Below are 22,682 nucleotides of genomic sequence, written 5' to 3' on the forward strand. Positions count from 1 at the left end.
TAAAACATACAAAAACATAATAAAATTCAATTAAAAGAACACATTTTATTGTTAAAAATCCTGCCCACTGAGGTAAGTTTATTTTTAACTCTAATTACAAAACGTTTTTAAAAATCGGAAAAATATGTATTTTTTCTAAGGCATCTATTAACTTTAACTTCAATTGCGTTTTTTATTTTTTATTATGGTGTTTAGAGTGTTTTTTTTTCTCATTAATAGCAATGAAAACTCGTAGATATGGAGTTCTCATTGCTATTAATGAGAAAGCTGTGGAATACTGTACCTGATTGGCTGAGCAGTCACATGTGACTGTACCTTCTGCGTGGGAACCTGGAGGACGGGAGCACACTTCGAATCCCACACTTCTCCGGGACCATTAGGTACCTTCGTAGAAATTTTTCAGGTCGGAGGCATCCGCCCGCAGGCAGCCTCCGACTGCAATTTCTGGGCCAGTATGTATTTAAGTGTCCCTATAAGGGCACCACTAATATAAGAAAGAAAGTGATGGTCCATTCAAACTAGAGATGCTAAAAAAAGCAATAAAGTCCCAGCAAAATCAAAGGGAACCGTACCAACGAAATGATAGAATTATTGTCAGGCAGCGCTCGGATTTACTGGTTTGGCGGAAACAGATTGGTGAACCCGCGTCTTCTTCTCTTTCTGTTGCCAGAAGCTCCAGGGGACATCAGGCCCCCTGCTGCTCACCGAAGAGGAAAAGCGGACCTTGATCGCCGAGGGGTACCCCATCCCCACCAAACTGCCGCTCACAAAGGCCGAGGAAAAAGCTCTCAAGCGAGTCCGGAGAAAAATCAAGAACAAGGTAAGAGATAGAACAAACACTGCAGCCGGGGAATTCCTCGGGTAATGCCACATTTCTGTCAAAGTAATGGCAGCAGAGCGGGAATCACTCCGAGGAATTTCCTGGCCAATGGAAAACACTCACAGAATGGGAACAGCAGGTGCCTGAGAACGATGGGGAGAGGGTGAAAGAGAGGGGTGGGGGGGTTGGTTGAGCGGGTGGGGGCAGGAAACATCTTGGGACATCTCCTGCTCCGTTGATGTGACTTTAGTGGATGTTCGGCGGAAACCCCGTTTGTGTGCGGCGTTATGTCTCCTGACATCATTGACCATCTGCTAGGCAGGTTTGATCATCTGCTGGGTACAATTGGCCATCTGCTGGGTAGGGTTGACCATCTGCTGGGTAGGTTTGACCACCATCAGGGGCCCTCTGTACTTTATTCAAGTGACCGTTAATCGTTATTCCCCAAATGAAAGTGAAAAACTACCACTCTGAGTCACTCAATCTTGATACTGACTTTGTCAGGCTTTTGTGTAAATTATTTTAACTTTAATTATTTTAGAGTTCATTTCCCCTGCCCTTGGCACCAGATTAGAACCCCGACTTTCCTTGTGATTTTCGGCAGGCTGAGTTTAAAACTGTAAGCCCAGTTAAATGCTGCTAGGCCCATTCCCAGGGTCCAGCCGACGGCGTGTGCTGGGAGCCGAACACCTCACTGCGGCTGAAAGAGTACGGGTCGGCCTGGTGGTAAATCAGGCTGAGACGTCCCAAAAGGATTACAGATTGTAACCACAATATAATATAAATCCAATCCATAGAGGTGCACTGAAACAAAAACTATGTAGGGGGCAATTTTAACCTACCCTGCCCGTTGAGAGACTGATGGGATCGGGTGCAATGCTGGTTTCCCCCACGTCTGATTCTGCTCTCCATTGAAGGTATTGGGCGGGGTGTAAAACTGGCATTGCCCCCGATCCTGTGGGTCCCCCCACCCCCCTGCGAGTTAGGTTACCCCCAATGTGTGTCTTTGGCATGTAATTTGATTTAATGTACTTGTATATTATAGATTGAGTTTGGCAGTGTTATATTACATACTGTAGGGTATTAACATATAATCTACAATTGGAGTAATCCATCTTTTACTACATAATACACATTGACTGTTATTACACAATATACATTGTGTCACACAGACTGATTGCTACTTCTTGTTGCCCATTTACACATTATGTCCTGATAAACTTTCCACACAATTGACATTCCTCCTCAAATGCACGGAGTGTTCTTGCAGTCAGTGCCAGGCATGGCATTTGCCTTGGAAAATGTGTTCTATCTGAACATCGATTAGATTCCAGCCTGTAAATCACTCTCAGGTGTTTGCTGCTGCGGGTTGGACGGGTTGGCTCCCGGGCCTGGAGGCCTCTCACGGGGTCCGATGAGGACGAGGCGCCGACCAGATCGGAGTTACACCAGAGCTGAGAGAATTCCAGGCATAGCCTGTAACCATTGAGATCTGAGATATCTGAGCAGATCAACACCATGAGCAGGTGGAATTGCTGGGGCATGGGAAACACTTGGGAGGTGATTTTTAGATGAAGACATTCTTCATGAAGTGAGTGCAGAGCCAGAAGTCCATCTTCTGCAGAAGTGCTTACAATGGAGAAATCGCCATGCTTGTACATCAAGGATTAACCCATGGCTCAGCAGAGTTGCATCCATTGAGGAAGCTGGAGTTAGAAGATTAATACCAATAATTCTGCAGTGTATTTTGGCAGTGGCTTAATAAAATATTTCCATTATTCCATATATAAACCCTCTGAACTCTTCGATTAGATTCCAGCCTGTAAGTCACTCCCAAATATCTATTACTCGATTATATAAAGTAGCTGAACCTCTCGATTAGATTCCATCCTGTAATTCACTCCCAGGTATCCATTATTCCATATATAAACCCTCTGAGCCCCTTGATTAGATTTCAGCCTGTAACTCTCCGGGTATCCATTCTTCCATATATATTAACCATCGGAACCTTGCAATCAAATTCAGCCTGTAACTCACTCCCAGGTAGCTATTTTACCCAACCTTGCTTAGAGGAAGTCAGTACTGAGGTGAACTCAACTTCATAGGTCACTGTGTAATGATGACAGTAACTCCTTATTCCAGGATCTATCTAGCTGTCTGTTTAATGGGGCCTAGTTCTGAGATTCTGTGAACCCGCTTGTCTTTTGGTACAGATTTCTGCTCAGGAGAGCCGGAGAAAGAAGAAGGAATATGTGGACAGTCTAGAGAAAAAGTAAGTGGCTCACTGCAAACCTCGAGTCTTTTGATATTTCCTGCCACTATATTTTTACAACAGTTCTTTGCATATTTACAGTAAAGCATTACTTTGCTGCATTGTGACTAATGCTGTGATGTGAAATTAGGAGTTAGGTGAATATGTGTTTACTATAACAGAAGGGTATGAGCTGGGTATAAGGGGGACCGGATAAGATGATTCTGACGGAAGGGTATGAGGTTAAGCGTTGGATATGAAACTGGGTTGCACAACAAGCTAACACTGTCGACTTTGGATGCCCGGATCTGAATCAATCAGATGAGATGAAGGTCACTTTTCCCTGCCAATTCCACAAAACCTATGTGTGAGGAAATGTTCAATGCAGCCTTTCATGAACATTAATCCACCCTGCAAATCTGGCCAGAATTACATTTGGATATCTCACTGATGCTCCCTTGCACGTTGCCAGCGTGGATCTAGCTCCTCAGGTTGTCCCTGACGACGTGCCTTTATGTATTGATCGGTGACACTGGGCACACGCTGCGTCTCGCTCTGAAATGGGGGGAGGATGATGCGGGCGGTACAGGGAGAGTGTGGGCAGCGTGGTCGGAGAGAGCTGGGGCACGTGTGGCGTGCGGCCCGCGGAACCCGTCTCGCCCTCATTCTGAGCAGATGGACTTGCCGGGCTAGATCTGCAGAATGGGGGACAGTTGGTTTCTGCCGTGACATTCTGGGGCTGTTTGTGTTCAACTGGAGCTGACACAATATTAAGGCCCAGTCACTGGGTGGGTCAGTACAGCCCCATGGGGCTATGCCCACAGCTCGATGCAGTACGCAGGATCTTAGCAGTGTGAATCCTTGTACTAAAATCCAACCGTGGTAGGAATATCAGTGAGGCCACAAGGATGGCAAAAATGGAAATGCCGTACTGGTTCATACTACTAAGTTTGGGATGAAGCCACATTGTTGGGCTGTGTAGAACATAAGAACTAGGAGCAGGAGTAGGCCATTCGGCCCCTCGAGCCTGCTCCGCCATTCAATAAGGTCATGGCGGATCATCGAACTCAACTCAACTTTCCTTCACTGTCCCCATATCCCTTCATTCCCTTAATGTCCAAAAATCTATTGATCGTAGAAGGGGCTTTGCTCTGCATCTAGGCTATGCTGCACCTGATCCAGGAGCGTTTGCCGCTGATACTGATTTCAGAAAGAAGGGAAATACTCCCAGCACTCACATCCCGCACCTGGATGAGTAAACAATTCAACCCATCTCCCCCTCCCCCAAGATGGGATTATTCATTTTAAAAAGCTAAGTGTATCCGTGACCTTGCTGCTCAGATTATTTTGTTCTTGGCAGAGTGGAGACGTACACCTCGGAGAATAATGAGCTCTGGAAAAAGGTGGAGACGTTGGAGAATGCGAATCGGTAAGTGAGTTGCCTGTACAATCTGTGCTCACTGCCTCTTTCTCCCCCTCGCCGACCCTCCCGAAAACCATCCCCTTTGACCAAGCTATTAGTCACCCTTCCTAATATCGCCTTCTTTGGCTGGGAATCGATTTTTCTCTGATTAGGCTTCTGTGTCGTGCCTCGGGACGTTAAAGACGCTATATAAATGCAAGTTGCTGCTGTATTTGCGAGTTTACAGCAGGATTTTACCAGTACCATAAACTTGCCCCATTTATAGTACTTTTCTTTTTCTCTAAGTTTCCAGACCCACACAGCTTCCCAAACAGGACTGCTTCTCATCCCCCTGAGTAAGGGTTGGACTGCCGGCCTGCTTCAGGGCTAGTGCTTTTCTTCACCTCTCAATACAAGCTTCACAACGCCGGGTTCCTGTGATATATTCACAGAGCACAGCACACACAGCTTCCTACATGGCAGACAGCTCTCTCGGAAGCCTCCGGAAACTGCCTGCTTATGTTTATTATTAACTCTGCAGTTGCAGTACACAATATGTCCACATCCACAGTGTGGAGCTACAAACATTACAAGCTTATAGACATTACACTTCTCCCTCCTTAATGAAGAAGTTATTATAACAAACATCATACATAACTTTCATGTTTATACATAACACAGGATATAAACTTATTTTTTTTCCATATTTACAAATTTAACTTCACCACTTGTTTTCTGTTTCGAAGAGGATACCTTCGCTCTCGAACAGAATCTTCCAAACCTGGTGTCGATTTCACTCTCATTCGAGGCTCATCCTGAGGAACGTTTTCCTCCAAGGAATTTCCTTGATTTTCATTTGAACTCACTCTAATTTCAGAATCTTTCTTTTCCTGACTTGGACTCGGACTTTCATTCTGATTCTCTCTTGGATTTGTTTCCAGTACATTGGATTAAGGATTTGCTACTGATGTATCAAAACTATCTGATGAGTCAGAAATAATTGAATCATTCCCATCTTCAACTCCTTCCATGTCTGTAGGTAAAATATGATCAATATAAACAAACCTAACCTGTCCATTATCAAACATCTTTACCAAATATGTGCGAGGACCACATATCTTCACCACTCTTCCTGGTAACCACTTTAACCATTTATGGCGATGATTCTTCACTCTCACCTTCTGGTTTAAATTCACACTTCTCTATTTTACTCTACCTCTATCATGATTCTCTTTCTCTTAATTGTGTCTCTTCTACAGACTGTGCCAAGTTTGGTTTTAACAACGAGAATCTGGTTTGTGGCTGTCGTTTGAGAAACAACTCTGCTGGAGTTCTACCAGTAGTTGTATGAGGAGTATTTCGATATGTAATCAAAAAATTAGCCAATTTGTGATCCAATGACAACTGTCGTTTCCTTGGGTTTGGATCTAACATTTGTTTTATGAGGGCACGTTTTACAATTTGTACAGTGCGCTCTGCTGCACCATTCAAAGCAGGATGGTATGGTGGAACCTTGGTATGTTTCACACCATTTTTGCTTGTGAATTGTGAAAATTCTTCTAAACTAAATTGTGGTCTTTATTCTTCAGGGAGGCCAAATGAAGAAAATAATTTTCATAAAATGTCCAATGTTTTACTTGTTATTTTCCACATCGGAAACACCACAACCCACTTCAAATGGCTATCAATCATAATGAACAATTGTTGTTCTTCTAACTCAGCAAAATCAATATGTAGCCTTTGCCACACCTTGGGAGGCCATTACCGCGGCTGTAATGGTACTGGTGATGGTTGCTTGCTTACCGATTGACATATCGTACACTGACTCACGTTGTACTCTATATCTTTATCAAGACCTAGCCATCATAAATAACTGCGTGCAAAACTCTTGGTCAAGCACATTCCCAGGTGCTGGTCATGGAGGTCGCCTAATAATTTGGACCTGAATTTATTTAGTATAACCACTCTTGCACCCCACATGATACAATCTTTATCTACTGATAATTCATTCCTACGAATGAAGAATGGATGTGTATCTTTGTCTGTTACCTAGTTTGGCCATCCATTTGCAATATAATCATACACCTTTGACATCACTTGGTCACATTTGGTTACTCTACCAATCTCTTCAGCTGTGACTGGCAGTTCATCAATGTTTATTGTCCCCCGAGTCAGGGGGCACTTGTATAATTTGCCTCTCGGTGCCCTAAAAACCCCCACAAAACCCCCCCCCCCAAAAAACACAAAAAAAAACCAAAAAAAAGGACACTTGAAAAGTGTTTGGAGTGTCCCCTTCCTTTAATCAGGGGGCACTTGAGTTAATGTTTATTTTTGTTCTCAAGAAAAAGAGTTGTATGAAAAATAAAACACTTCTTCCCGATTGGGTATAACTTGTGATGGGGAAGGCAATCGAGACATTGCATCAGCATTACTGTGATCAGCTGATCGTCTGTATTCAATATCATATGTATATGCTAACAAAATCAAAGCCCATCTCTGCATTCGGGCTGCAGCTAATGTTGGAACTGGGGACTTTAGATAGAGGATTGCTGTTAGGGACTTATGGTCCGTAACAATGGTAAACTTACGACCATACAAGTGTTTGTGAAACTTCTTGACCCCAAAAATTAATGCAAAAGCTTCCCTTTCAATTTGCGCATAATTACTCTCACTGGCACTGAGAGTGCGTGAAGCAAAAGCAATTGGTCTCTCCTTCCCACTACGTGATACATGAAAGATCACTACCCCAACTCCATATGGAGAGGCATCACATGCTAGCTTAATCTCCTTAGATATGTCATGGTGAACTAACGTGGTGCTCTCGACCAATTTACTTTTACACTCCTTGAATGCTGTATCGCATTCTTTTGACCACTTCCAATGGACCTGTTTTTTCAAAGGTTCATTCAGTGGATGTAATACTATAGTCAAATTTGGTAGGAACTTCTCATAGTTCAAAAGACCCAAGAATGAACGAAGTTCAGTGACATTCCAGGGAGTGGGTACATTTCTAATTGCATCCAATTTTTCCATGGTTGGATGTAAACCATCTTTGTCTACTCTGTACTCTAAGTACTCCACTGAGTTTTTAAATAACTCACACTTATGAGCAGACACTCGTACTCTGTGCTTCTCTAGCCGTTTGATGATTTCATTCGATATGTTATTATGAATTTGCCTATTTGGTGCTGAAATTGGTATGTCATCCAAATAACATACTACCCCTTCAATACCTTGCAAAATCTGGTTCATCACCCCTTGGAATATGGCAGGGGCGGAAGACACTACAAATGGTAGCCTATTAAATTGATATAGGCCTAGATGAGTATTTATAGTCAAACATGACTTGGACTCCTCATCTAGTTCAAGCTGTAAGTAGGCATTCGTAAGATCCAGTTTTGAGAAGATCTGACCACCTGTCAGTGTTGTGAACAAATCTTCTATATTCGGCAATGTATTGGGGACATTACCCACTAGAACCTGGTTTACGGTTACTTTATAATCACCACACAATCTTACCTTACCATTTGACTTAGGTACAACAACAATGGGTGTAGCCCAATTACATCGATCTATCTTACAAATAATGTTCTCAGTCTCTAGTCTTCTGAGTTCTTGCTCAACTTTCTCCTTGAGTACATGTGGTACGGAACGTGACTTGTAGTAAACCGATCTAGCGTCCTTCTGTACTCTGACACTCGCCTTGAAGCCTTGGATCGGACTGCCCGTTTCGGAGAACACCTTCAGATACTTCTTGATAACCTCATTCGTTGATGAAAATTTCGCTTCCACACAGAAAATCTTACTCCAATCCAGCTTCAGTGAGTTCAACCAATTTCTTCCTAGTAAGGCAGACTTGTCTCCTTTCACTACTATTAGAGGCAAGTTCTGAAATTGATCTTTATATTTTACCGGTACGGTGATACGACCTACCACAGGAATTTTCTCTCCCGAGTAGCCTCGCAGCTCTATCTTGGATTTCTCCAGTTGGAAATCACACAATTTGTTGAGGTACAGCGACTCCGTTACTACACTCACGGATGCACCCGTGTCAATTTCCATTGGTATCTTGAATCTCGCAACATCTATGTGGATTTTGATGCTTTCCGAATCACTGTCCGTTAACCTCGTGCTCCTGATGACGTGTAACTCTAACATCTCCTTGTCCTGTTGTTCTTCCATGCTATGTAGTCTCTTGGGATTTCTACTCATAGCTTTGAACGCTGGACTCATAGCTTTGAAAGCTGGCTTACCCTTCAGTCGGCATACCTTCGCAAGATGCCCAGTCTTCCTGCAGAAGAAACACTCTGCCTTCACGTATGGACAACTTTGAGCAATGTGTTGTCCCAGGCACCTATAGCATGACTTCGATGCTCTGTTAGAATTTCCAGTTTCTGAGACTTTGGGCCCCCACCATCTTTTACTTTGAACCTGCAGGTGATTTACCTCGGTTGACTGACGACCATAATTATTATTTAATTCTCTGGAATATTGTTCGGCAATGCCCATCAACCTCAATGTCTGACAAGCAATCTCAAAAGTCAAGTCATCCATCATCAATAACTTCCTTCTGATCGCATCATTTTTCACCCCACAAACAAAACGATCCCGTAATGCTCGGTTTTGAAAGTTTCCAAAATAACAGTGCATCGATAGTTTTTTTAATGCTACGATGTAATCGCTGATACATTCATCAGCCTTTTGGTTCCGAATCCAGAAATGATAGCTTTCAGCAATTTCTAACGGTTTGAGGTTATAGTGTTCCTTTAAAATCTCTTTAAGCGTTGTGTCCTTTGGCTCGTCAGGCACAAGCAGATTTACAAGGGTTTCGTACAATGCTGGACCCGCCTCCGATAAGAAGATCGCTTTCTTGCGTTCCAACACAGCCCGGTTCTGGACTGCATTGTCTGGAACTTCGATTATGTTATTTGCAGTGAAATACATTTCTAGCCAATCCACATACGCTTTAAAACGTTCCCGGTCGTGTCTATATTCCCCTAAATGTCCGATTACACCTGCCATTTTAATCTCTAGCTGTTCACACCGTGTGCTGTATTATACCTCAGATTTTGTAGCTTATTTCCAAAGACAGAAACTTCCAAAGTCTCTCTGTTGGCTGGCTGAATCTTTCCCCAACAAAATGTTAGCTTTAATTCATCCGAAAAATCCCATCTCGCCGCCAAATGTAATATATTCACACAACACAGCACACGCAGCTTCCTACATGGCAGGCAGCTCTCTCGGAAGCCTCTGGAAACTACCTGGTTCTGTTTATTATTAACTCTGCAGTTGCAGTACACAATACGTCCGCATGCACAGTGTGGAGCTACAAACATTACAAGCTTACAGACATTACAGTTCCTTACTCCCGATTTTAACCGAACCCGCCCGGGGTCAGGCACCCCGACTTGCACCCAACTTCACGCGCCCTCCGACCCCAACCCGCCCCGTTCACACCGGGCTGGTTAGGTTCAAATCTGGGCTGAGGTTGCCCTTATTGAAAGGGGTCTCCGTGTGACGTCAACGCTGTCTGACACAGCCAAGGTAATCAGTGTGGCCAAGTGCTTGGTATCCCGGCCCATCCTGCCCCAGGGTGCGGGGAATGATGGTGGGGAGGAAGCCATGCCTGCTATTCCCCCATCAATGTGTGCTGCAGCATCAAAACCCTGCCGACCACACCACACATTGCACCTTTAGCCATTCTGGATAGAAATGGTGGGGAATTTCTTGGCAACGCCACTCAACGCATTACAGACCCATGTGTCGGTGCAGACCAGCGTGTCGGGGCAGACCAGCGTGTCGGTGCAGACCAGCGTGTCGGGGCAGACCAGCGTGTCGGGGCAGACCAGCGTGTCGGTGCAGATCAGCGTGTCGGGGCAGACCAGCTTGTCGGTGCAGACCAGCTTGTCGGGGCAGACCAGCGTGTCGGGGCAGACCAGCGTGTCGGGGCAGACCAGCGTGTCGGGGCAGACCAGCTTGTCGGGGCAGACCAGCTTGTCGGGGCAGACCAGCTTGTCGGGGCAGACCAGCGTGTCGGGGCAGACCAGCTTGTCGGGGCAGACCAGCTTGTCGGGGCAGACCAGCTTGTCGGGGCAGACCAGCTTGTCGGGGCAGACCAGCGTGTCGGGGCAGACCAGCTTGTCGGGGCAGACCAGCTTGTCGGGGCAGACCAGCTTGTCGGGGCAGACCAGCTTGTCGGGGCAGACCAGCTTGTCGGTGCAGACCAGCTTGTCGGGGCAGACCAGCGTGTCGGGGCAGACCAGCGTGTCGGGGCAGACCAGCGTGTCGGGGCAGACCAGCGTGTCGGTGCAGACCAGCTTGTCGGGGCAGACCAGTGTGTTGGGGCAGACCAGTGTGTTGGGGCAGACCAGCTTGTCGGTGCAGACCAGCTTGTCGGTGCAGACCAGCTTGTCGGGGCAGACCAGCGTGTCGGGGCAGACCAGCGTGTCGGGGCAGACCAGCGTGTCGGTGCAGACCAGCGTGTCGGTGCAGACCAGCGTGTCGGGGCAGACCAGCGTGTCGGGGCAGACCAGCGTGTCGGGGCAGACCAGCGTGTCGGGGCAGACCAGCTTGTCGGTGCAGACCAGCTTGTCGAGGCAGACCAGCGTGTCGGGGCAGACCAGTGTGTCGGTGCAGACCAGCTTGTCGGTGCAGACCAGCTTGTCGGTGCAGACCAGCTTGTCGGTGCAGACCAGCGTGTCGGTGCAGACCAGCGTGTCGGTGCAGACCAGCGTGTCGGGGCAGACCAGCGTGTCGGGGCAGACCAGCGTGTCGGGGCAGACCAGCGTGTCGGGGCAGACCAGCGTGTCGGTGCAGACCAGCTTGTCGGTGCAGACCAGCTTGTCGGTGCAGACCAGCTTGTCGGTGCAGACCAGCGTGTCGGGGCAGACCAGCGTGTCGGGGCAGACCAGATTGTCGGGGCAGACCAGATTGTCGGGGCAGACCAGATTGTCGGGGCAGACCAGATTGTCGGGGCAGACCAGATTGTCGGGGCAGACCAGATTGTCGGGGCAGACCAGCGTGTCGGGGCAGACCAGATTGTCGGGGCAGACCAGCGTGTCGGGGCAGACCAGATTGTTGGGCAGACCAGCGTGTCGGGGCAGACCAGATTGTCGGGGCAGACCAGCGTGTCGGGGCAGACCAGATTGTCGGGGCAGACCAGATTGTCGGGGCAGACCAGATTGTCGGGGCAGACCAGTGTGTCGGGGCAGTCCAGCGTGTCGGGGCAGACCAGCGTGTCGGGGCAGACCAGATTGTCGGGGCAGACCAGTGTGTCGGGGCAGTCCAGCGTGTCGGGGCAGACCAGCGTGTCGGGGCAGACCAGCGTGTCGGGGCAGACCAGCGTGTCGGGGCAGACCAGCGTGTCGGGGCAGACCAGCGTGTCGGTGCAGACCAGCGTGTCGGGGCAGACCAGCGTGTCGGGGCAGACCAGCGTGTCGGGGCAGACCAGCGTGTTGGGCAGACCAGCGTGTTGGGCAGCCCAGATTGTTGGGCAGACCAGCGTGTTGGGCAGCCCAGATTGTTGGGCAGACCAGCGTGTTGGGCAGACCAGCGTGTTGGGCAGACCAGCGTGTTGGGACAGACCAGCGTGTTGGGGCAGACCAGCGTGTTGGGGCAGACCAGCGTGTCGGGGCAGACCAGATTGTTGGGCAGACCAGCGTGTTGGGGCAGACCAGCGTGTTGGGGCAGACCAGCGTGTTGGGGCAGACCAGCGTGTCGGGGCAGACCAGATTGTTGGGCAGACCAGCGTGTCGGGGCAGACCAGATTGTTGGGCAGACCAGCGTGTCAGGGCAGACCAGATTGTTGGGGCAGACCAGCGTGTCGGGGCAGACCAGATTGTTGGGCAGACCAGCGTGTCGGGGCAGACCAGATTGTTGGGCAGACCAGATTGTTGGGCAGACCAGCGTGTTTGGGCAGACCAGATTGTTGGGCAGACCAGCGTGTTTGGGCAGACCAGCGTGTCGGGGCAGACCAGATTCACGGGGCAGACCAGCGTGTCGGGGCAGACCAGCGTGTCGGGGCAGACCAGATTGTTGGGCAGACCAGCGTGTCGGGGCAGACCAGCGTGTTGGGCAGACCAGATTGTTGGGCAGACCAGCGTGTTGGGCAGCCCAGATTGTTGGGCAGACCAGCGTGTTGGGGCAGACCAGCGTGTTGGGGCAGACCAGCGTGTTGGGGCAGACCAGCGTGTTGGGGCAGACCAGCATGTCGGGGCAGACCAGATTCTCGGGGCAGACCAGCGTGTTGGGGCAGACCAGCGTGTTGGGGCAGACCAGCGTGTTTGGGCAGACCAGATTGTTGGGGCAGACCAGCGTGTTGGGGCAGACCAGCGTGTTGGGGCAGACCAGCGTGTTGGGGCAGACCAGCGTGTTGGGGCAGACCAGCGTGTTGGGGCAGACCAGCGTGTTGGGGCAGACCAGCGTGTCGGGGCAGACCAGATTGTTGGGCAGACCAGCGTGTCGGGGCAGACCAGATTGTTGGGCAGACCAGCGTGTTTGGGCAGACCAGATTGTTGGGCAGACCAGCGTGTCGGGGCAGACCAGATTGTTGGGCAGACCAGTGTGTCGGGGCAGACCAGATTGTTGGGCAGACCAGATTGTTGGGCAGACCAGCGTGTCGGGGCAGACCAGATTGTTGGGCAGACCAGATTGTTGGGCAGACCAGCGTGTCGGGGCAGACCAGCGTGTCGGGGCAGACCAGATTCACGGGGCAGACCAGCGTGTCGGTGCAGACCAGCGTGTCGGTGCAGACCAGCGTGTCGGTGCAGACCAGCGTGTCGGTGCAGACCAGCGTGTCGGGGCAGACCAGCGTGTCGGGGCAGACCAGCGTGTCGGGGCAGACCAGAATCACGGGGCAGACCAGCGTGTCGGTGCAGACCAGCGTGTCGGTGCAGACCAGCGTGTCGGGGCAGACCAGCGTGTCGGGGCAGACCAGCGTGTCGGGGCAGACCAGATTCACGGGGCAGACCAGCGTGTCGGTGCAGACCAGCGTGTCGGGGCAGACCAGCGTGTCGGGGCAGACCAGCGTGTTGGGCAGACCAGATTCTCGGGGCAGACCAGCGTGTCGGGGCAGACCAGCGTGTCGGGGCAGACCAGCGTGTCGGGGCAGACCAGATTGTTGGGGCAGACCAGCGTGTCGGGGCAGACCAGCGTGTCGGGGCAGACCAGCGTGTCGGGGCAGACCAGATTGTTGGGCAGACCAGCGTGTTGGGGCAGACCAGCGTGTTGGGGCAGACCAGCGTGTCGGGGCAGACCAGCGTGTCGGTGCAGACCAGCGTGTTGGGACAGACCAGCGTGTCGGGGCAGACCAGCGTGTTGGGACAGACCAGCGTGTCGGGGCAGACCAGCGTGTTGGGACAGACCAGCGTGTCGGGGCAGACCAGCGTGTTGGGACAGACCAGCGTGTCGGTGCAGACCAGCTTGTCGGTGCAGACCAGCGTGTCGGGGCAGACCAGCGTGTCGGGGCAGACCAGCGTGTCGGTGCAGGCCAGCTTGTCGGTGCAGGCCAGCTTGTCGGTGCAGACCAGCTTGTCGGTGCAGACCAGCTTGTCGGTGCAGACCAGCTTGTCGGTGCAGACCAGCGTGTCGGGGCAGACCAGCGTGTCGGGGCAGACCAGCGTGTCGGGGCAGACCAGCGTGTCGGGGCAGACCAGCGTGTCGGGGCAGACCAGATTGTCGGGGCAGACCAGCGTGTCGGGGCAGACCAGATTGTCGGGGCAGACCAGATTGTCGGGGCAGACCAGCGTGTCGGGGCAGACCAGATTGTCGGGGCAGACCAGCGTGTCGGGGCAGACCAGATTGTCGGGGCAGACCAGTGTGTCGGGGCAGTCCAGCGTGTCGGGGCAGACCAGCGTGTTGGGGCAGACCAGCGTGTCGGGGCAGACCAGATTGTCGGGGCAGACCAGCGTGTCGGTGCAGACCAGATTGTCGGGGCAGACCAGCGTGTTGGGCAGACCAGCGTGTTGGGCAGCCCAGATTGTTGGGCAGACCAGCGTGTTGGGCAGCCCAGATTGTTGGGCAGACCAGCGTGTTGGGCAGACCAGCGTGTTGGGCAGACCAGCGTGTTGGGACAGACCAGCGTGTTGGGGCAGACCAGCGTGTTGGGGCAGACCAGCGTGTCGGGGCAGACCAGATTGTTGGGGCAGACCAGCGTGTCGGGGCAGACCAGATTGTTGGGCAGACCAGCGTGTTTGGGCAGACCAGATTGTTGCGCAGACCAGATTGTTGGGCAGACCAGCGTGTTTGGGCAGACCAGATTGTTGGGCAGACCAACGTGTCGGGGCAGACCAGCGTGTCGGGGCAGACCAGATTCACGGGGCAGACCAGCGTGTCGGGGCAGACCAGATTGTTGGGCAGACCAGCGTGTTGGGCAGACCAGATTGTTGGGCAGACCAGCGTGTCGGGGCAGACCAGCGTGTTGGGCAGACCAGATTGTTGGGCAGACCAGCGTGTTGGGCAGCCCAGATTGTTGGGCAGACCAGCATGTCGGGGCAGACCAGATTCTCGGGGCAGACCAGCGTGTTGGGGCAGACCAGCGTGTTGGGGCAGACCAGCGTGTTTGGGCAGACCAGATTGTTGGGGCAGACCAGCGTGTTGGGGCAGACCAGCGTGTTGGGGCAGACCAGCGTGTCGGGGCAGACCAGCGTGTCGGGGCAGACCAGCGTGTCGGGGCAGACCAGCGTGTCGGGGCAGACCAGATTGTTGGGCAGACCAGCGTGTTGGGGCAGACCAGATTGTTGGGCAGACCAGATTGTTGGGCAGACCAGCGTGTCGGGGCAGACCAGATTGTTGGGCAGACCAGATTGTTGGGCAGACCAGCGTGTCGGGGCAGACCAGCGTGTCGGGGCAGACCAGATTCACGGGGCAGACCAGCGTGTCGGTGCAGACCAGCGTGTCGGTGCAGACCAGATTCACGGGGCAGACCAGCGTGTCGGTGCAGACCAGCGTGTCGGGGCAGACCAGCGTGTCGGGGCAGACCAGCGTGTCGGGGCAGACCAGCGTGTTGGGCAGACCAGATTCTCGGGGCAGACCAGCGTGTCGGGGCAGACCAGCGTGTCGGGGCAGACCAGCGTGTCGGAGCAGACCAGCGTGTCGGGGCAGACCAGCGTGTCGGGGCAGACCAGCGTGTCGGGGCAGACCAGCGTGTCGGAGCAGACCAGCGTATCGGGGCAGACCAGATTGTCGGGGCAGACCAGCGTGTCGGGGCAGACCAGCGTGTCGGGGCAGACCAGATTGTCGGGGCAGACCAGATTGTCGGGGCAGACCAGCGTGTCGGGGCAGACCAGCGTGTTGGGGCAGACCCAGACTGCACCACTGCGGAGCTGGGGAACTTCCAAACACACGCCGCACTCCCAGTCGTGGCCATGTTGTCAGGGGAAACTGGGCACTCCTCCTTAAGCGGGGAACAAAAAAAGACTTAAAGTCTTGCATTTATATAGCGCCTTTCACAACCTCAGGCAGCCAAACTACACACAGCAAAGTCCCACACAGCGCAATGAAATAATCACCAGTGAATCTGTTTTAATGGTGTTGGTTGGGGGATAAGTATTGGCCAAGCCACCAGGGAGATCATCCCTGCTCTTCTGTCGGAGGTGCCATCCTTTGAATTAAGCATTAAACCGAAGCCCCGTAAACGATCCCATGGCACTATTGAAAGAAGAGCAAGGGAGTTCTCTCAATCAACATCAATTGAAAATAAATAACTGGTTATACATCACATTGCTGTTCTGAGACGTTAGCTGTGTGCCGATTGGCTGCTGCTTTTACCTACATTACAACAACAATTGCAGTTCAAAAGTACTTCATTGGCTGTCAAGCGCGTTGGGAAGTCCCGAGGGTGTGAAAGGCACTTTATCAAAGTTCTTACTTTTACAGATATCTTCGCTTCCACCAAAACAAACACAATGTTTTTGACATAAGACTCAGAACAGAACGTTTAAGCGTCCATCTACAGCAGGCACGGTCACCTATTCACTAATTCGCCCATTGTACAAGACTGCCCAGCGGCGGCTCGCTCCAAGAATGTGACTTATGGCTTGGGACCTCACTAACTCAACGTCTCCTTCACAAATGGGCTGGTGCTGGCCGTTTTGTTTTTTACCCGGCTGCGAATCGCGGCCAACTGGGATTGGCGGCCGAAACCCCAATCCATGCCTGCCCACAGCGAGGCCGATTTGAGCCTCATCATTATGGGACCAATGACTGGTGAGCTGGTTCAAGTGGGCAACAGCTCCCTCTGCTGGCTGCATGGCATGATCTCGAGAACAGCAGTAGCTCGTGAAATTGAAAAGCTAATGTATTTTTTTAATTAATTTATTACCCATTCCAAGTTGCCTTATGAAGGTGGTGGTGATCCGTCTTCTTGAACTGCTGCAGTCCGTCAGGTGAAGGTACTCCCATCATCATCATCATCATAGACAGTCCCTCGGAATCGAGGAAGACTTGCTTCCACTCTAAAAATGAGTCCTTAGGTGTCTGAACAGTCCAATACAAGAGCCACAGTCCCTGTCACAGGTGGGACAGATAGTCGTTGAGGGAAGGGGTGGGTGGGACTGGTTTGCTGCACGCTCCTTCCGTTGCCTGCACTTGATTTCTGCATGCTCTCAGCGATGTGACTCGAGGTGCTCAGCGCCTTCCCGGATGCACTTCCTCCTCTTAGGGCGGTCTTTGGCCAGGGACTCCCAGGTGTCAGTGGGGATGTTGCACTTTATCAAGGAGGCTTTGTGGATGTCCTTGTAACGTTTCCTCTGCCCACCTTTGGCTCGTTTGCTGTGAAGGAGTTCCGAATAGAGTGCTTGCTTTGGGAGTCTCGTGCGAACAATGTGGCCTGCCCAGCGGAGCTGATCAAGTGTGGTCAGTGCTTCAATGCTGGGGATGTTGGCTTGGTCGACGACGCATAACATTGGTGCTTCTGTCCTCCCAAGGGATTTGTAGGATCTTGCGGAGACATTGTTGGTGGTATTTCTCCAGCGTCTTGAGGTGTCTGCTGTACATGGTTCATGTCTCTGAAGGTACTCCCACAGTGCTGTTAGGTAGCGAGTTCCAGAATTTTGATCCAGCGATGATGAAGGGACGGTGATATATGTTCAAATCAGTGTGTGAATTGGAGGGGAATGTGGAGTTGGTGGTGTTCCCATGCGCCTGCTGCCTTTGTCCTTCTAGCTGGTCGAGGTCACGGGTTTGGGAGGTGCTGCCGAAGAAGCCTTGATGAGTTGCTGCAGTGCATCTTGTAGATGGTACACACTGCAGCCAATGTACACCGGTGGTGGAGGGAGTGGATGTTTAAGGTGGTGGATATTTGAGTTCCTTTAAGGAGGGCAAGGCCAGGTAGTGTGAACACCGCAACACAGGCCTCTGGAAACAACTGCCCCTGGTACTGGAATAAAAAGTTCCTTTATGTGAGAACAGGGAACTATTTCCATTGGGAAAAAGGATCTATAAATGTCAGTCATGGTATTTTCAGTAACCAGGCACAACCATCCCTTCCACTAAGCTGTGAACCTAAGTTGTGCTGTTGTTAAGTCTGCTGGGTGCTGCTCCAAGCTTCAGCCTGTGTGGTGGGCAACACAGGGATGCTCTCTCCAGTTAGTCTTTCACTGCTTATTTTACACAGAACGGTAGAAAATGGCACATTTACCTTTGAGCACGGCATACTATGATTGACAATCAATCTCTGAGCCCCATTTGACTTCATGTGTTACTCTTCCTATGCAGCATTCGGAGCAGGCAGCGAGCGAGAAAACAAAAAGCCAGACTGCACCTGATTAACACGAGCCCCAGCCCACGGAAACCTGACAGAAAGCCGCAAAATAAACAGTAGATAGAGCTTCACTTGCCAGCAGACTATGCTCCCTGTACCGGCTGTGCGTGTGGGATGTTCAGCGCTGTGTTGCCCGGTGGTTAGCTGGGCCATGTGCTGAGCAGGCTAGCCAGGTCAGAGGGTGCCAGCCTTGTTCCCGAGGCCCTGAGATGAATAGGCTCCATTCAGCAGTCCAAACAGAAGTAGGCCGATTTAGGGGGAGGGGCTTTCCAAATGCCCAGCCCTCCTAGTGGAGAGATGGGAGGTGCCCCGCTAGGGCAAATAGGCCGTCTAATAGCGACGGGAATGCCTGCGAAGTCGGTGGCAAAAACGCTCCAACAATGAAGCCTGCCTCTTGCTCTTTCAGGACCCTGTTGCAGCAGTTGCAGAAACTGCAGGCGCTGGTGGCTGGGAAGGTGCCTCGACCCTGCCGGGTCGCGTCGACACAGACAGGAACCTGCCTGATGGTAAGTCCCAGGATCAAAGAGGGGCCTCGGTAACCGTGGGGTGGGGAGGGGAGGGGGAGGGGTAGGGGACGATTGCGGTGATCGCCTATATATTCCTTCACGTATACATCACCAGCTGCCCACTTGTCTCCTCCAGTGGTGTGGAGATGGTGCTGAACAGTAACACTGAAGCACAGTATCGGCCAGTAGGGGCGATGAGTGTAACTTTGGTTCAGGAGTGTGCAGATTTACTCTCGGCTCATTCAGAAGCCCAGAGACAGAACTCACCAGTCACTAAATGTCGACTCCAGCCCGAGCTCTTCCCCAGCGCAGGACTCCAAAGCAGCAACCTGTAATGTATTTGCTTCATATATTCTTTGCTTAGGAATTCATAGCAACACATTGCTATTAAGAACTAGTTGCTTTATTAGCAAAGGTTTAACAATCACACTACACAGTACCAGTTCATCCACCAGGCTCACAACTGTATACCACATCGTGGATCCCCCCCGAACCCAACCGGCTGGGGTTTTATTGAGTCTTAGCCAAACATCACGTGACAGGATAAGCCACCCCCAACTCAACAGCTCTACAACTATTTCAGTTCAACAACTCTACAACTATTTCAGTTCAACAGCTCTACAACTATTTTTGTAGACACAGTAATCAAATGTCACACTCCAAAAACTTTTCAAATGCCCCCTTGGTTTTTTTGAGGGCACCAAAAACACAAATTATACAAGTGCCCCTGGCTAAAAGGCGGGGGGGCACTAAAACCGGCACAATAAACAAATTAAACTTTAGACATTAAAATCAAATTAAAATTTGGTTGCCGGGGGTGATTATGCACTCCGGTCCCTCCGGCGCCCATCTCCCGCGGAAGGCCGCGAACGTACCGGTGGACACCGCGTGCTCAACAGCTCTACAACTATTTTAGTTGTGAACATTAAACAAGTGCCCACTGATTAAAGGGGGGTCACACTCCAAAAAACTTTTCAAGTGTCCCCTTGTTTTTTTTTTTGAGGGCACCAACACACAAATTATACAAGTGCCCCTGACTAAAAGGGGGGGGGGGGCACTAAAACCGACAAACACAGACAAATTAAACTTCAACAGCTCTACAACTCTTTTGGTTGTTATCAAATAAAACAAATAAATCAAGTGCCCCCTTATTAAAGGGGGGGATACGCCAAACAGTTTACAGTCACTTTTTCTTATTTTTGTTTTTTTTTTGTGGGTTTTTTTGGCACTAAAACCACAAATTATACAAGTGCCCCCTATAAAAGGGGAGCGGGACACTAAAACCCGGCAATAAAACAAATTAAACTTTAAAACATATAAAATCAAATTAAAATTTAGTTGCTGGGGGTGATGATGCACTCCAGTCCCTCCGGCGCCCACCTCTCGCGGAAGGCCGCGAGCGTACCGGTGGACACCGCGTGCTCCATCTCTAAGGACACCCTGACTCAGATGTAAGCGCAGAAGAGAGGCAGGCAGTCAGGCTGAATGACCCCCTCGACCGCCCGCTGCCTGGACAGGCTGATGGCACCCTTGGCCGTGCCCAGGAGCAGTCCTACGAGGAGGCCCTCGGACCGACCCGCTCCCCTCCGCACAGGGTGCCCAAAGATCAGGAGTGTGGGACTGAAGTGCAACCAGAATTTGAAGAGCAGCCCCTTTAAATAATGGAACAGGGGCTGCAACCTCGCACACTCCATAAAAACATGGAACACGGACTCCTCCAGACCACAGAAATTGCAGGCGGCCTGGGAGCCTGTGAACCGGCTCAAAAATGTATTGCACGGCACTGCTCCATGCACCACCCTCCAGGCCAAGTCCCCAATAAATAGTGGGAGGACTCCCGCATAGAGTGCCCTCCATCGGGGACCCCCACCTCCTCCGGACGGCAAGATGGTGCGTCATGGCGTGTCCGGACGGCAGACGAGGATGGCAAGGTTGAGAGTGTGCAGGAGCTCTACAAACTTGTGAGCATACTCACAGGTACATACATTACAGAATTAGTTAACCCCATGAAACTGAGGATGGAATTCAACTGCGACAAACCAGCAAGTGGCTCTCGACAAAGAGAATAAGTATTGTTTTAAAAACCACAGGTATAAATCCAACCCTGTGAAGTGACCGTACTACATTAGCTGCAAAGTGCTTTGGGATGTCCTGAGGTCGTGAAAAGCACTAGATAAATGCAATTCTTGCTTTCTATATATGTGAGGTATTCAATGAAGGTAATCACGCTGTTTGCCTGTGCTCAACACACCACGTTTAATACTGGCAGACTGTACCAGTAATCACAGTATTACCACAGGGTGCTGGAGGCAGATTCAATCGTGGCTTTCAAAAGGGAATTGGATAAGTACCTGAAGGAAATCTTTTGTGCAGGGCTCAGGTGAAAGAACGGGGGAGTGGGACTAGCTGAGGGGATCTTGCAGAGAGCCGGCACAGGCTCGATGGGCCGAATGGGCTCCTTCTGTGCTGTAACCATTCTATGATTCTCTGATTCTATTTGCCTACACTTGAAACAGACGAGGTTTTGTGCGTGTCATTTTACTGAGCATTATGTTTGTCATTACAGGTTGTGGCAGTCTGTTTTGTGCTGGTGCTGGGCTCCTTCATGCCCTGTCTCCCAGAATTCTCAACCGTCTCCCAGACAGTCAAAACAGCTCCGCTGTCTGCTTCTGATGTCTACACCACGAGTCAGAGTAAGTACTGCTCCGTGGGGACGCTTTCCTCTCTCCTTCCTTTCCGAGAACCAGCTCTTGTTGTGGCCAAGTTGCAAAGATGCTGTCCTGCTCTCGAGTCTCCCAGTGAAGGAAACAGTGTGTGTTGGGCACGTTCTCCCAGCCTCAGGCACCGGGAGCTGCTGAAATGCCGACACCGCATTTTCAAAGCTAGGGGCGCACACACCAGGAGGGTAACTTTTCCCTTGGGCGACGGTGTAAATCGGGCGATATCAGATCAGTCGCCCGTTATTCGTCTCTCCGATTTATGTACAACGGGTGTCTGATTCGCTATCACCCATTCTACACTATCGCCCAAGGGCAAAATGACCCGACCACCCCCACCAATGTTCTCTCTTAAATGGGAAAGGTCTCACGCAGACTACTCACAAGCTTCTTTATTGTAAATACCAGGCATGCGCGGAAATTGGGTTAGGGGGTTTGTTGATGACCATTCGTTTGGAACACTCAGTACATCAGCCGAGTGACAGTCTGGGCTTCGACCCAACTCATAGAACAAGTTGCCCAGTCGGAAACCCACAGTCTGTAAGGCTTTTAAAAATACCCTACCAATCAAATACTTTTACTAGCTTGGCCACAAAGAAATGTTTCCGAACTTTATTCCTCGGCCCCACCCCCTATAAAAAGGAAAGCAAAGCAGCGATGTCAAAGCACGTTGGACGAAATGTGGGCCCACTGGGGTATGGTGCTGCCGCCCTGGTAATGGCACAAGGTCTCCCGGCTCCTCCAAACATATTTTTTATAAAGTTAGAAAGTGTTGGAAACACTCAGCGGGTCAGGCAGCGTCTGAACAAGAGGACGAAAGCAAATTGCAGGTCCCGATGAAGGGTCATTGACCTGAAAAGTTAACTCTGTTTCTCTCTCCACAGACACTGCCTCATCTGCTGAGTGTTTCCAGCATTTTCTGTTTATATTTCAGACTTCCAGTACCGCAGTATTTTGCTGACGTTTTCAGAACGACAAGATGGGGTAGCTTTCGCAACTTGCTGCCATTTGCATTTCCGTGGGAGCTTGCTGTGGGCTGCCATGTTTCCTACATTACAACAGTGACTACACTTCAAAAGCACTTCATTGACTGTAAAGTGCTTTGGGATGACCTGAGGCTGTGAAAGGCACTATGTAAATGCAAATCCTTCTTCTGTTTGAAACCTCTCCTTCCTGGGGACACATGGCCCTTTCTAGTCAGAGGAACACGCCGCCATCTAGTGGAAA

General features: G+C 50.8%; 1 protein-coding gene across 1 annotated transcript in view; it reads left to right on the plus strand.

Moving 5' to 3' along the window:
* Positions 1–22,682, plus strand: part of creb3l1 (cAMP responsive element binding protein 3-like 1) — a 219,579-nt gene that overhangs the window by 192,043 nt on the left and 4,854 nt on the right. Inside the window, exons 6-10 of the mRNA XM_070898733.1 lie at positions 671–820; positions 3,034–3,092; positions 4,432–4,500; positions 18,639–18,738; positions 21,305–21,431. Of these exons, the coding sequence (XP_070754834.1) occupies positions 671–820; positions 3,034–3,092; positions 4,432–4,500; positions 18,639–18,738; positions 21,305–21,431 (505 nt within the window). The remainder of the gene's footprint in view (positions 1–670; positions 821–3,033; positions 3,093–4,431; positions 4,501–18,638; positions 18,739–21,304; positions 21,432–22,682) is intronic.

This window comes from Pristiophorus japonicus, chromosome 14 (assembly GCF_044704955.1).
Source record: "Pristiophorus japonicus isolate sPriJap1 chromosome 14, sPriJap1.hap1, whole genome shotgun sequence".
In the NCBI taxonomy this organism is placed as follows: Eukaryota; Metazoa; Chordata; class Chondrichthyes; family Pristiophoridae; genus Pristiophorus; species Pristiophorus japonicus.